The sequence below is a fragment of the Pteropus medius genome, unplaced genomic scaffold (assembly GCF_902729225.1).
Source record: "Pteropus medius unplaced genomic scaffold, Ma_sr-lr_union100, whole genome shotgun sequence".
Taxonomy (NCBI): Eukaryota; Metazoa; Chordata; class Mammalia; order Chiroptera; family Pteropodidae; genus Pteropus; species Pteropus medius.
Genome location: NW_024340698.1, coordinates 2,610,926 through 2,625,754, shown reverse-complemented (window position 1 = coordinate 2,625,754; position 14,829 = coordinate 2,610,926). Strand labels below are relative to the sequence as shown.

Below are 14,829 nucleotides of genomic sequence, written 5' to 3'. Positions count from 1 at the left end.
CTACTTTGATTGGGGTGGTGGTTACATGAATGTACACATTTGTCAAAAAGAGAACTGTACACTTTTAATGGGTACGTTTTATTGTATTTAAACTATACTTCAAGAAAGGTGACTTAAAATTTCATCTCAAACCTCTTGAATTAAAAAGAATTTCTAGTTTCTGATTCCATAAATAGATTTTCTTTGTTTCACTGACCACAAATTTCAGTATGAAGCAAAAACAAACAAACAAACAAACAAACAAACAAACAAACAAACGAAAAACAAGAAGAAATGAGGAAAAACATTATGACCAAGCAGAACCCATGCTGGATTAAACAGTCATAAGTTAAATTGCAAATATTTGATCACATACCTTATAGAAGAAATACTGTACAAGATGTGCTATTCTCACATAATATAGATGTCCATGAGCCAATAGCAGTTTCTTTAAATGTTTAAACTTTGGAATAGAATAATCACTATTCCTGGCTGCTTGGCGACCTTCTTTGCCTTTAATACCTAAAATAAAATCTCTATAGAGTGAGTAGTTCATATTTTTAACTTGCTTACATGTTATAGTTCAATTGTATAGTTTAGCTTAGCTTTTATTTAACCAAAAGTGCTTTAACAATGACAGTGAGACTTAACCAATAAACAGTAAAATTAAGTTTAATTGGTAATTACGTATTTGTAACATAACATACAATTAAATGGGATCATTATTTTAATCATTACAGGACAAAAATGATCTTGAGAAAAAATATTAAATCTGAAAATATTAAAACCACTCAGTTTAGTGCTTAATTGTGGACGGCACTAAGACTAGGTGCAACATTAAAGCAACTCAGAGACCTGGGGTTTGTGTCCTAGGAGCTCAAAACAGAAAAGTTACAATAAGATGGTGAAGTCCTTTCACTGACTAAACTCTCAGTAGTAGCCCAAGTTTCCATGAACTCAAGCAGCTTTAGGACATTTCCACACTGGATAACCAATAAGTAGAACTGAGAGTTCCGCACTGCATAGGGATACTTCCCAATGGAAAAAATTTGGGAAACCAAACTGCAGTGCAATAATTCTCAAGATACTAATTCCATTATTTCTCCTCTGAAAAAAAAAAAACAAAAAAAGAAAACCCAAAAAGAAAAGAAAAGAAAAAAAGGAAAAAAAAAACAACCTTGCTGGGGTGTTCGGATTGCTGCCTACCAGTAGCCTGACGAGGGGAAAATGATGCAGGTTGTAGAAAAGCTGTTGTTGCATGCCAACATATAAATTCAACGCTATAGCCTAAGCCACTCATAAATACTGTCATGTAGAAAACCAATCAAGCAATTATCATTTCTTAGTACCAAACAATTAAGAATCTCAAAAGATACAGTGAAGCAATGTGAGCAGGCAATCTGGCCAGGAGTGAAAAATCAATAAAATTTCACACATGTTGTCAAAGTGAGGGCTACATGATCAATTGCACTGCCAGTAGGCTTGGGAAATTCACTTTACTTGGCTCACATAAAAAGATCCTCTAACTTTGTATTGCCATATTCTCACCAAGGGAAGGGCTTTAGGATGAACATGTTTCATGATCAGATGAGGACCTTCAATCAACAATTATCATCCCCAAATTCGAATTTGGGATGAGCAACCGAAACAATCTCTCTGTAAGACCTTCTACCTAAAGGCAATTCTGGTACCTTATAGCTGCCATCTCATTAGGTATTTCTTACCTATTCCCACATGGGATTCCAAGATCATACTGACATCATTGGCGCCATCGCCTATCGACAGTGTTATTGGGCTGCCTTTTAAATTCTTCACCATTCTGACAATCTAAACATTAAGTACAAAAGAAGTATAGAAAAGGTCAAAGAATGTGAGACTGTACTACATTAGGGGCAAATGCCTCATTTAAACTTGTAAAGGGAGGCCTTCCAAGAAGAAAGGTAGTTTGTGTATATATGTACAATAGCCTCAAATTCTCAGAGGCAGAACACAGCTTTTCAAAATGTTAACACGAGCACCCATTTGTTTCTGGTTCTGTGAATGTATGTACTGCCCCCAAACCCTTGCTTCCTACCTATATTAGAGGTCAACATGTTTCCCTCTTTTGTCATTCATTGCTTCATTTCAGATCGGGTGTTGAATGTGTGACAATGGAGACCAGAAAGCTGATTTGGGGTACCATGCAACAAAAGTGGGAAGTGGGAGAACAATGTTTTTGATAACCTCTCTCTCTCTCCTCCCTGCTAACACTGTCCCTCCCCCTCAGGGCATAAGTCCTTATTTCTAGGGACTTATCTAATGTTACATTTTTGCACTCATCTAGCTGTCAACTAAACTCCCACTGCCCAATATTTCATCTTTCTTATAGGTAGCTGCATTTTAGAAGGAGGCATCTTAAAGGTGAATGGACTTACAGAAAGATATCTGATATATATATAAAAACCTTGTCACTATTCCCTGAGTGTCTTTTTAAGGTGTCAATGGCACGAGGCAGCTCAATGCTGTGTTCATGGTAGATACTGAATAAAATCAATCTTCTGGTGGAGTTACTTGTGAGAAGTGTATTGGGTAAGCAGCTGTCCTCCCACCCTATGTTTCAGATAATGACTGCTTTATGTGTCAACTTTGAAAACCCCTTAGAATCTAGCAGCTTTTAAAAAGCTTATATAATTAAGTATCTAAATAATGTCTTGGAAAAATTCTGTCCTCACAATTGCTTTCACCAGTTAACATAAATAAAATCCATTTTAAACATAACTGAAGTGATTAAAAATAATTTATACGAGGCTAAACTACTCTATAATCTCTTTAAACAAAATTCAGTCAGGTTTTATTTAGTATTAAATAGCATACCAAAAAAAAAAAACCCACATCCAATTCCATTTAACACAAAAATGATGTTATTGTGAAATGCCAGCTTTCCTCCAATTCCTCCACTCATCTGCATTCTTTTAAAAAACTTTATAAGACCGTCAGAAATAATCTGTGAATCAAAGATAAAATTAAAGAACCCCAACTAAATTTGTTTTTGATGGGCTACAATACTTGTTAAACTAACTGCACCTGTTATACTATGTGCAGTGATGATTTGCACCTCAAAGAAGAAAAACTGCAGCCAGGAAAGGTCTAGGGAAGGCAATGAAATTATTAAGGGTGACAGCTTCTGCACAGAATAAAAAGACGAAAGCTTGTCCTTGTGGAAAGATAAAAGGACATATAGTCATGGACTATAAAATAACGAAAGATTTAGATAAACATGTAGTTTTTACTGAGCCCCAGGTCACCTGGATTAGGAACTTCTCTAGGACAGCTTCGTGAAAAAGAAATTAATTTACCAAAATCCACTTACTGGTCAACTATTAACTGCATGTAATTCGATATATAAAGCAATGTGTAAATACCAGAAAAGATATAAGGCTTGGTCAAATACTTTAAGAAGCATATGATAATGAAGTAGTAGAGATAAGGAATGGATACAAGAATATTAGGTAATCAGATTAACAATATAAGATAACAATATGCGATAATCTGTGCATGAGAATATATAACATTGTTATCTAAGTCATCTACATAAGAAGGTCTATGATGTCAGAAGGAAGAGGACACTATATGCCAAAGTGATCAGAAATGATTTCACAGAAGAGTGATTTGATCTAAATCATAAAACATTTGGAAGATTTGCATGGATGGGGAAAATGGGGCTGAAGGAGTATTCCAAAGAAAGAAAATGGCATGTTCTAAGGAATATAGCCAGGTAAGTAGAGCATTTGTTTAGAAAATAGATCTGGCTTGAACAGATTGATGAGTTTTCACGCAGGAGGAATGGATAGGTACACATAGGGTGAGATCGACAGGGAATAATATTCTGAAAGTGGTACCACGGTAGAGGAGGAATGGGAAGGAAAAGCAAGACTGCAGGCAGAGAGAAGTTAGGTGGAATACAATGAGCTGTTAAAGGCCTAGACTTGGAAGATAATGGAAAGAAAGGAACGGATGGAAAAGATAATATATTAGAAAATGGACAGAATTTAGTGACTGACAGCACATGGAAGGGTAAAGTATGGGGGAAGTCAACAGAGATTTCGAGGTTTTGAATCTAGAAACCTGCAGGTACGGTGAGCTCAATAACAGATGTAGAAAAAGACAAGGAAAATGACTGTTGGGCTCTAGCGAAGACTGAGTTGAGGTGATAATGACACACCCAAGAATATATGTTCAGTTAACAACTAGAGAAGTAAAGTAGAATCGTAAAGATTTGGATTGGAGAACTGACTTGAAAATCATCTATATGGCCATGCCAAATAAGTAGGTGATAGCCCAGAAGAAGTGACTAGAGTGAGAGAAACAAAACAGACCAAAGACTGAATGACAAGGGGGTTCACAATCTGGGTGGGAGAAGTGGCATGAGGTCAGGAATTCAGACACTGACCTGGCAATGGAATGGTCAAAACTAAGGTGAGCAATTTGAGCAACAGATAATGAAGGCAGTGTGTGTGTGTGGAGGGGAAGGAATATTGCCTCTGACTAAAGGGACAGATATGTGGTTGGAGGAGTATCCATAGAAGATATTATTCTGGCAGGATGTGCTTCACCAGCTAAGGCTAACCAGGGCTCTGAAGTTTAAAAAAAAAAAAACACCTGACTGCAGTGGGGATTGAGAATGACAAGAAAGTAGACAGAAACAATGCCCTATATTAGGATGGGCTGTGTGTATGTGCGTGCATGCATGTGTGTAGTAGTAGGTGGGGTATGTGTAAAGGAGAAGTCAAAGACACAGTCATCCCCTGGGTATAGAGCAAGTAGCTGAAGAATCTGTAGAAGCAATACCAACACATATGAAAGAATACAGTGTATACAGAAGCAAAAATGTATGTAACTGAGACCCTAAAGTACCTTGGACCCTATGAGTATAAGGAAGCAAAGTGAAGCAGATCAATGTGGGCTGGAGGAGCTAGAAAAGAATGCATATGGTAAAGTGGCCCTTGACCTGGGTTTTATTATGACTAAAACTTTTGTTAGGCCAAGAGGAATTCAGAGAGAATTCCAGATGAAGGAATGATATAAGAAAAGCTCTGGAAGTTGGCGTGTACATGTCATGTAGAAAGAACATAAAGGGGGAACAGTTCACACTGGATATGGGAGTTATGGTGGACACAAAGTATGCAGACACACATTAATGGCCAACAGGGTGAGTCCCGAGTGCCACATGAATTACCTGCCCTTTATCCTGAGGGACTAGGAAACTACTGAAAGTGGGCAAAAATATATGATGAGAGAAGTAGTGTTTTAAGAATATTAATTTGAGAGTATGCGGAAGGAGACTGAAGAGGGAATTGTGAAAGTATGGAGACTCAATCAAATAGTTTGCCTGTAAAGTCGTAAGCGCTTGGACTAGACTGGAGGTAAAAGGTTTAAAAAGATGACACCAAAATGAAAGCTATGACAAAAAGTAGAATCAACAGGACATGGTGACTATACAGGGAGTAAGGGTGAAGAGCAGGGTCAGAAGTAGTTTGGAGACTTAGAAAGCAAAAGAAAAATTGCACTGGTAACAGGAATAACGAAGACAAAACAAACTGGCCTGAAGGAGAAAATTCTAAAATTTGTTCTGAACACTAGAATTTAATGTGACAGTGGGGATTCCATATGGAGCTATCTGGCAGGCAGCTACAAATATGAGACTTAATGAAAAGGAAAAGTCAAGATCAGAGCTATATCTATGGGAGTCATAGAAATGGATGTGCTTATTTAGATATAGGCTATAGGTGAAAAGCAGAGGGAAGACTTACCCTCAGAGAAAACTGATAATAAGAGAGAAGGCAGAGGATGAAAGAAAAATAAGAAGACACTAGATTGACAAGTAGGGGGGAAAAAGTCAGGACCGTGGACCATCACATAAACCAATGGAGGAGAGCTTTAAGGACAATATAATTGACAGTGTCAAGTGCAGCAGAGAATTGAGAAGGAGAATGGAAGACAGCACGATGAATTCGGTGAAGAGGTCATTGCTCTCCTCCAGGCAATCCGACAGAGTAAGATGAGAAGAAAGAATGCATGTGACTAACGTAATAGGGGAGGCAGAAGCAGCAGAATGGAGGCAGCAGGCACCAAGCATTCATTAGAGAAATTTGGAAGGTGAGAAACTAGACAGCCAGCTTGAGGGAACAATAAGGTAAAGCATAGGTGTAACTGAATTTGGTAGGAAGACTGCTGACTTTGACCGCAAATAGGACGAAGCCAGGGAAGGTGTAATAAGGTAATAATGGCTCTCTGAAGAATAAACAAATTAAAAGTAAAATGAACATTTGCACATGTGTATACAGAAGTCCCTGGAATGGAACATTAACTAAAATGCAGTTACCTGTGCTTTCTGTAATGGTGCCATCCGACAACAGAGCACTGCTGTGCACTTCATACAAATCTGTAGGAAAATGCTTTTGTAATTGTTAGAACCAGAATCTTGAGTAGAATTTAATATGAGTGACAATGTGGAGCCATCGATGATTAATCCATATTCCTGATGTTCTGTCCATGCTCTAAAAAAGAAAAACATGCTGTATTTGAATCTATTAATTTCTATTTAGGAACCTGATTTCTTTTAAACTACCAAGAGGAGGGTCTGATAAGAGTCATCATCAATCTGGTTCTTGAACCTGTAAATTCTAAAGAAGCGTCTCTCTAATAATAAAGGCACAAGGGACTTTTCATCACATCTTTGAGACTCAAGCTGCCCATACAGATGACATTAAGTTCTAAAAGGTATAAAAATAATGAACATTTAGCAACCAGTCTCTGTAAAAGAAAGTGGAGGTGAATTTTGGAAATTACAGATCAAACCCTGTTATGAAGACATGTAAAAACTCAATCTAAAAACTCCTTAACAATACAAGGAAAAGACACAATGGCTTTGGGGTATACAGATCACAGAAGACCTTTTCTTAATACATTTGCCCAAATGACAAAAACCATCAGTAGACCTGGCTTCTCAAATAAGATGGAGTACCTAAAATATATGGTGTTCATTAAATACCATACAATAATGGTATATGTTCTTTAAATATCATTTTATACTAGATTAGTAGTTCTCAACCATAGCCTTCTCATTAGAATCATCTGGGTGGCTTTAAAAAATTGCCTACACTTGAGGTCTATTCCCAGACAAATTAAATAGAGTCTCTTGGGCAGGGCTGTTATATATAGGTATATTTTTAAAAGCTCTGTAGGTGATTCTCATGCATAGTCAGAACTAAGAGATATTAGGTGCCAAGAAAGATGAATGTAACCAGTGCCAAGTATTTAAGAAAAACATATGGAGGAAAACTTACAACTGAGAAAATTCTACTAATTAACACATTTTTTTTTTGCAATAAAAAGAAAATGATTAGTCAATTTTAGCTCAGGGAATCTTGGGTGCCATTTGAGAACCAGTGCAGTGGAAGTATTAGACACAGTAGGATCTCATCGCTATAGATTTATTTGTCTAATTTGATGCTTCTTAAAATTTAATGTTTAAAGGAATCTTTGTTAAAATTTCTGGGAATCTTGTTAACGTACAGATTCTGATCAGTACGTTTGAGGAGGGACATGAGATTTTACATTTCTAAGAAGCTACTGGTGATAATGGAGCTTCTGTTCTGTGGACCAGACTTTTGAGTAGTGAGAACCTAATATACCTCACCTATCTTTTATTCCATTTTTTGGGTGTATACTGCTAATACCACAATATTTTGTACTTATCCATATTTTGCTTCATAATTTTATGAGCATTTTTTTTACTAATTAAAGAGATATCAATCATGTGTTCTCCTTTGCTCCCCTACTCACAGAGCTGACTTAATGTGCAGAAAACAGTGGCTCAATAGTCAAACAATATATGTAAACATCAACTATAAGTAGACCATATAGAAGAATGTAAAGAATTATTAACTGTTCTTTCCTTGGAGAATAGGAAATCTCCTTGGGGTAACAGAAGCATATATGATAGAATCTACCAAACCAAACAAGATATTAGTTAATATCCAGTGACTGGGACAATAAATACACACAGGAAGAACAGTGAGTTCTTTGTGAGGTGTGATATCTGAAATAGAACTTTAGAGACAGGGCAGAAAGTGGTGAGGAGACAGAACGTATGTTGTGGTGCACTAGGAAAGTAAGTTGAAATGGTCACTTGAGGCTTTTGGTACGATCTGATTCTGTGGGTAATGGAGAACCACTAAAGGTTTCTGAGCCCACTTGTCTGGCAGTAGGGCTTATGGGATTTGAGGCATGAGTTGTTACAAATCTGATGTGCAGCACTAGTGGTGAAAATAAGAACACAAATAAGGCTTGGCGGCTGATCTGAAATGGAAGGGACAAAGGAGCAGAAGCTGGCAAAGGTGATTCCGGGTCTGACACCTATGTAACCTGGGGAAAGACTGTAGCCACTTCAAACAGATGAGACAGGAAGAAGGGATGTTCTGAGCTGAAAAATTTAGTTTTCTCTAAGCCCTGGCTTTTATAAAAGTGCCCAGAGCTACTGAATGGAGCTATGGACTAAACTGTGCCCCCCGCTCCTCCAAGTCCTATGTGGAAGCCCAAGTGTGGTGGTATTTGGAGATGGGGCCTTTGGGAGGTAATCAGGTTTAGATGAGGTCATGAGGATGGAGCCCTTATGATGAGATCAGTGTCCTTATAAGAAGAGAAGCAGACTCCAGAGCTTCCTCCCTTTACTATGTGAGGACACAGCAAGGTAGCTTTCTGCAAGCTAGGAAGAGAGACCACACCAGAACTCAACCATACCGGTACTCTGATCCTAGACTTCAGGCCTCCAGAAATATGAGAAATTAGTTTCTACTGTTTAAGCCACTCAGTCTATGGTATTTTGTTATGGTAGCCTGAACAGATTAAGACAAATAGACAAGTAAAAGGCATGTAATTTGGACTGCTTTTAGAAGTACCATTTGGCTAAAGGAAGGAAACATTTATCATAGGCAATTAATAAAAACCTGTTTATTCTTACTGATGCCCAAGAAAAAGAATAATAACAGCTGTTTTAGAATTGGCCATAGCCTCATGAATGGGGGTTATTCATTTTTAAAGTTTGTTTAAACACTAGAGATGAGGATGCAGATAGAACATAGTTGTTAATGATATAGCATGGGCTCTGAAATTGGATAAACCTGCTCCACCCTTTTATTAGCTGTGTAATCTTGAAAAAGTCACTTCACCTCTCTGGGCCTTCGTTTCTTTATCTGTAAAATGATGAAAATAAGATTGCCTTACTGGGTTGTTGTGAAGATTAAAAGAGAATAATTACATAAAGTGCTTAACATTGTTCCTGGAACACTGTGCTCAAGAAATGGAAAACAAGTTTTATCTAGGGGTCTTTGAATTTAGTGTAGGCACATCTTATGGCATTTCTGACGGGGAAACTGGTTTGCTTATGGCCAAGATAAATTTCAATAACTGGTTTCCAAGACTATGCCTTGGTCAATGGTAGATGTAGAAAAATATATCATTGAGTTATTGTGTATCACTGGTTTTCCTTGAGACCCTTAGGTTCCACAAATTCTTTCTAAGCAGCTAGATGAAAGCAGAGTCAAAGTGTCCATGTTAACAAGTAGTTGGTTCCCTCTGGAGTGCTGTGGCACAAAAATACACATAGAAAATGGCTCTAGAATCTCGAAATGCATGGAAACTATTATAGAGACTGGTTTTATTACATTCAATTTAAGGGACTGTGAAAAGAAGTATTTTTTCTTAACAGGGACCAGACAAGAATATCATGCTAAATACCCAGACTCTAGCATTTAGAAGTTGAACTAGTTTTCTAAATCTTGAGAAGTGCAGGGTTTTCTTTTAAATTAAAAGAAAGGTGGAAAGTGCCAAATAATCTCAGCTGGGCCACTAGCCAGTCCTCAGGGAAGGTTTTAATTTATTAAGAGAAAACACCTGCAAACAGAGTGATAAACAGAAAATGGAGCCTTCTGCCTAAACAGCTGTGATTTATATCTGTACCAAAGTCTGAATATAAGAAGCTGATGCACTTTCTTACTTTTTAAGATTTCTAGAACTTTTAGGAAAGTCATGCAGCAACTTCTTACGATATTCTATCAACAATTCATGTAATCGATCTTCTTTCCTTTCACTCTCTTCAATAGTTTTTGTGGTCAGTTCCAAGAGCTCAGTGCTGGTTTGGAAAAGGCGGCAGGCATAGCAGGTGGATTTGGCTGTCTCCATCTTGTCCCCAGTAAGCACCCAGACTTTCAGACCTGCTGTATGTAGAGCTTCAATGGTCTCAGCTGCTTGATCTTGCAGCCTGGGAACACAAAGGAAATCTTATTATCCTCAAAAATTCCTGACAGAGATTCTGTAAGATGGCTTGTTAAAGAGAATATTTTTACAATTCACAGCAATTCTGGAGTCCTGACATGGTTATCATAGTTGGTTTTCTTATATAGCCTCTATATTCTTTCCGAGAATGTTCTCTCTGGCATAGTTTTACTGATTGAATTTCAAACAAGGAGGTTTAAAAAAAATTCATGAAACCTCTTGATGTAACCGAGATCCAATGGCAGAATTGAGAATCATTACTCTTAGCTAAAATGTTCAGAAACTCACCAAGCATTCTTATTCACTGTTACTTCAGCATATTTCATTATACCTTATATCTCTCCATACAAATATTTAACATGATTCAAAACAGAAAGGGCCAAAGACATTGATGTTGAGGGAAATTGGTAAATCCTATCCTTGAGGAGTTTTAAGAGTTGGAAAGTCAACCGTCCTGAAAGAGAATTTAAGCAGAATTCTGAAAGGCAAGGTTAAAAGAATACTTTCTCTGAGTTCCTTTTGGCAAGAGAATAAAACTGAAATCAGACTAAATGAATTCCATTAGAATTTCAGTACCTTCCGATGTGGCTGAATCTATATTTATAACTTTTTGTTTAAGTCTCACAGTTTGCATTTATAATTTCTAAAAAACTCCTAAAACGTATATTTTTTAACTTGTGTTAGCATTTATTTGATGCTAAATTTACTACCAGGCCATAACTTTTTGTTTCTTCAGTTTCTTTTGGGATATCTTTTCCTTCTGCACAAACTCCTCTTCTGCTCTTTGAGTGAGGGTCACCTCAATGTGGCAGAGAGAGCTCATGTAGGGGTTGTTAATGTGCCCATGAGCTCTGTAAGTTCTGTGTGGCATCTTGGGAATTTGGATGTGCTCAATGACCAGAGAATCTACATCTAAACTCTTAAGTTCAGCATTACTCTCCGCATTTTTAAGCATGTGCAGCAAAAAGTTCGGCACTCTTTTTGGGCCACCCACCTGCATCCAGCCGCACTCTTTACCCTGGGCACAACTACCAACTCCATCACTATAAACGACGGAATGGCACATTGCTTCTGTAATGTGACATCCTTTAGATACTTGGTGGCTTTTCAGATAGGCATACTCTTGATGGCCTGGGAAGTTTCACAAGCGTTCTTAAAGCGAACACAAAGATTTGAACCTCTTGATTTGCATGACTTTATGAGGTTTTCTGGGTCAAGAGAATAGCAAACCATTTTCAGAGGTCACCTCAGGCTGCTTATGGGAAGAGACTCCTAAAATATTGAGTCTAAAACTTTCAGGCGGCGCAACGCTAGAGCTCTACAAACATGTCTGGCAGAGTTCGGCCTATATAGTTAAAGCAAATCATTTTAAAGTATGCAAAAACAAGCTCTAATCTGTTAAACCAGGTTGAGCTCTCATGTTATTTCCTCTACCATGAATTTACTTTCTGCTCATCTCTGTCAAAATCTTACCCATTCTACCAGACACCAGCTCAAATGATGCCTCCAGCACAAAGCTCTCTACATATAACAAGACCATTTCATAAATATCTGCATAAATAAGTGGATGGCTTAGTAAATCTTCAAAAGATATCTTAGAAGTGACAGATTCTTCTAAGTCACAAATACTTAACTTAAAAATCACTCCTACAAACATTCAAAATCTGGGGTGTAGACAAAGCAAAATCAAAGATTTCAAAATCTGAGAATAAATTACCAATCTGAACAGAGACCACGCTAAATGACGAGTCATTAAAATAACAAAAATATCATTTTCTAGTTACTTGTCTTCCACTGCAGTGGCTCCAATTAAATTCATGTTTGTCTCAATATCATCAAAAATCTTTTCCATTTTTTCTTCTCTGTCTTGCAAGGACATTTTTGCCTCTATGAGCTGTCTGTCAATTCTTTCATAATCATCTGGAGCAATTTCTTTGAAGGCTACACAAAGTGTCCGATACCCATCCTAGAAGCAAAGTAGGAGATCTCTTGTTATCCAAATAATAATTGAAAAAAAAAACACACATTCTTTTTAAATACTCTTGCTCTACTACAGATTATAAGTGGAAAGGTAATATTCAATCAGGTTTTGAATAACAATATCTCTTGGGGGAGAAAAACTGAACATAAAACAAAGATTCTTGAAGAGTCTTTAAGGCTGCAAATTCTGAAGAGAAGTTTGCTCTAGGATAATGTTTTATATTAAAATAAGAAATATTACTAAATCCTCAAATATAAAAATGGACCATAAAAGCAAGTTAAAATTCACTTAAAAGCCATTTATAGCAATCCCATAAACATAGTCATCTCTAGCATTTCTCTATTTATTGTGAGGAGGGGTGTAGGCTCACCAATGCGTTTCGTTCCACATGGGTTTTAGTTAACTCGATTTCATGATTTTGCACTCTGGAAAAAATTGCTGAGTCTGCTCCTTTACAAAAAAGAATTATGTCTCCTAAAATAAAGAACCAAAGTACTTGATTTAGAATTTAAAGACTTGTATTGATATTTTAATAACATAACTATTCAGGTGGCCTCTATACTCAGCTATTGTGTATCCTGAGCCTGTTTTGCAACGCTCACCCCAAATGGAATGAAACATCTTTACCTTTACTCTGTCAGAACAATATTCATTACCTCTTAAGACCCATATAGATACAACTAATCCCTTACAACACTTCTGTTAACCTTATGCACTTCTGTTAACATATACTTCCTTCCAGTAAATCATGGAAGACTGTGCTTGTGCCAAGAAACTGCATCTTGAATTCTCTTTGAAAATGTTGTCAACCATGGTCTAAAGTGTACATGTGATACCTGCAGACATCAAGGACCAAATTGAAGCTCAAACAAAATAAAATCATTTTGAATAAACTATATAAGTTAGCTTTGACAACAGTAGCTTGATGGTTTTTATCTGAAACTTGAGAATAGTTTTGTAGAATGATAGTACAAGTACAGCGTTATATCAGTCCATGCACCCAGGAAAGTAATCACAGTTGAGCATTAAGAAAAATACTTCGTCTTGTAAGGCAAAGTGCTGAGAGCAAGTTAAAAAAAATGTTGCTCTGAGGTCAAGGCCACTTCCCCAGATATCTCACCATTTGCAGAACACTTACGTGCATGTGCACAGGTAAAAACAGCAAGTATTTCAAATGTTAAGTTTTTTTCCCATTTACTCTCAAATACAGTGTGTTCAAAAGTCACAAAACAAATTCCATATTCATATAATGAAATCATTTTCCTGACTGCAATCACACCACAAAGTATGAATACAGTGGAATATGTTCCCTGAAGGGTCTGGCTATACCTTCCCATTCTCACATGAAGGAATTTGAGAATTAATACTAACAAGTAAACTACTAGAAAATAAATCAAGGATATTTTGAAAAACCACCTGGAGACAGACAGACAGAGACAGACAGACAGACAGACAGACAGACAGACAGATGAACACACACACACACACACACACACACACACACAGAGGCTTCTGAGAGCTCAAAAATGAAGCAGGTGTTTTCATCTACGGGTCCTGCTGAATCCAAGCAGATGTCCGAACCACCATGGCTCTTCCCCAAGATATAGGGCAACCTGGGATGATGGTACTGGTTCCCCTGCAAAGCGCAAGCTACTTTGCTGTCAGACGAAGATGCCAGAGTGTTGGAGTGAAATCAGAATGCCCTTTCCCAACAGGTTTGCCCTAAGTTGTCTCTAGCTCATCTGCTTCCAAGAAGTGTAAAGCAGTGGGGACTGAGGAAGGTCAGGGAGGAGTAATTAGCAACTCGACACTTAAGGACTCTACAGCTAATAATCTCAAACCTCCCAATGGTACTGGGCTGCTGCATGTAAATATTAATGGTGACTGGTCAATATCCTGAACTATAAAAATGTCACCCTTTCAGTTCCTCTTTGGACCACCACGACTAAGGAAAGGAGTTCAGTTTCCAAGAAAATGCATATACAGTCATACCATGAGTTCTGCCACTGACAATTTGGCAAGCTGAACATATGTATTTTATATAAATACGTTAACGTATATAATTCAAAAGCTACTGCTTTGCATGACTTTAGTTGATAATATACTACTACATGTAATGTTTTCTTTCTTGAAATTTTTAACATATAAACCTATGAATGGAAAAAAAATAAAAGTTTTTAAAATGCATACCTGCTTGAGTCTTCACAATGACACTCATACGACGGCGGATAGAATCAAAGTTTAAGGTGTGAAGAAGTTCATACCTTTGTAAGAAAAATGAGAAAAGTAAAATACCTAGACCACATTGGGAAAAATAAAACACAAGAGAAACATCTTAAGAGAACAAAGCTCTCCTCTTTGGGTAAAAAATCCTGGTTATGTGTATAACTGGTAATTTCCACTGTGTCTTTAAAATTTCTCTGCACTTAGAACATTCTGTCAGAAAATACCAGTGCTGGTTAAGGGGTATCTCTATCCTCTCCTTATAGAACTTAAAATGATAAGGAGACAGTGACTACACAGGAATACAGGACAAAGAAATGTCCCACCAAACC

General features: G+C 37.2%; 1 protein-coding gene across 4 annotated transcripts in view; it reads right to left on the bottom strand.

The window, feature by feature from the left end:
• Positions 1 to 14,829, bottom strand: part of ATP11C (ATPase phospholipid transporting 11C (ATP11C blood group)) — a 158,658-nt gene that overhangs the window by 33,632 nt on the left and 110,197 nt on the right. For 3 of the 4 annotated variants that reach the window (XM_039874769.1, XM_039874774.1, XM_039874776.1), the window contains exons 16-22: positions 14,465 to 14,538; positions 12,645 to 12,748; positions 12,078 to 12,259; positions 10,016 to 10,279; positions 6,341 to 6,515; positions 1,704 to 1,806; positions 356 to 501 (exon numbers count right to left, since the gene is read on the bottom strand). In XM_039874769.1, the coding sequence (XP_039730703.1) occupies positions 356 to 501; positions 1,704 to 1,806; positions 6,341 to 6,515; positions 10,016 to 10,279; positions 12,078 to 12,259; positions 12,645 to 12,748; positions 14,465 to 14,538 (1,048 nt within the window). The remainder of the gene's footprint in view (positions 1 to 355; positions 502 to 1,703; positions 1,807 to 6,340; positions 6,516 to 10,015; positions 10,280 to 12,077; positions 12,260 to 12,644; positions 12,749 to 14,464; positions 14,539 to 14,829) is intronic. The other variant, XM_039874777.1, reaches the window with a different exon arrangement.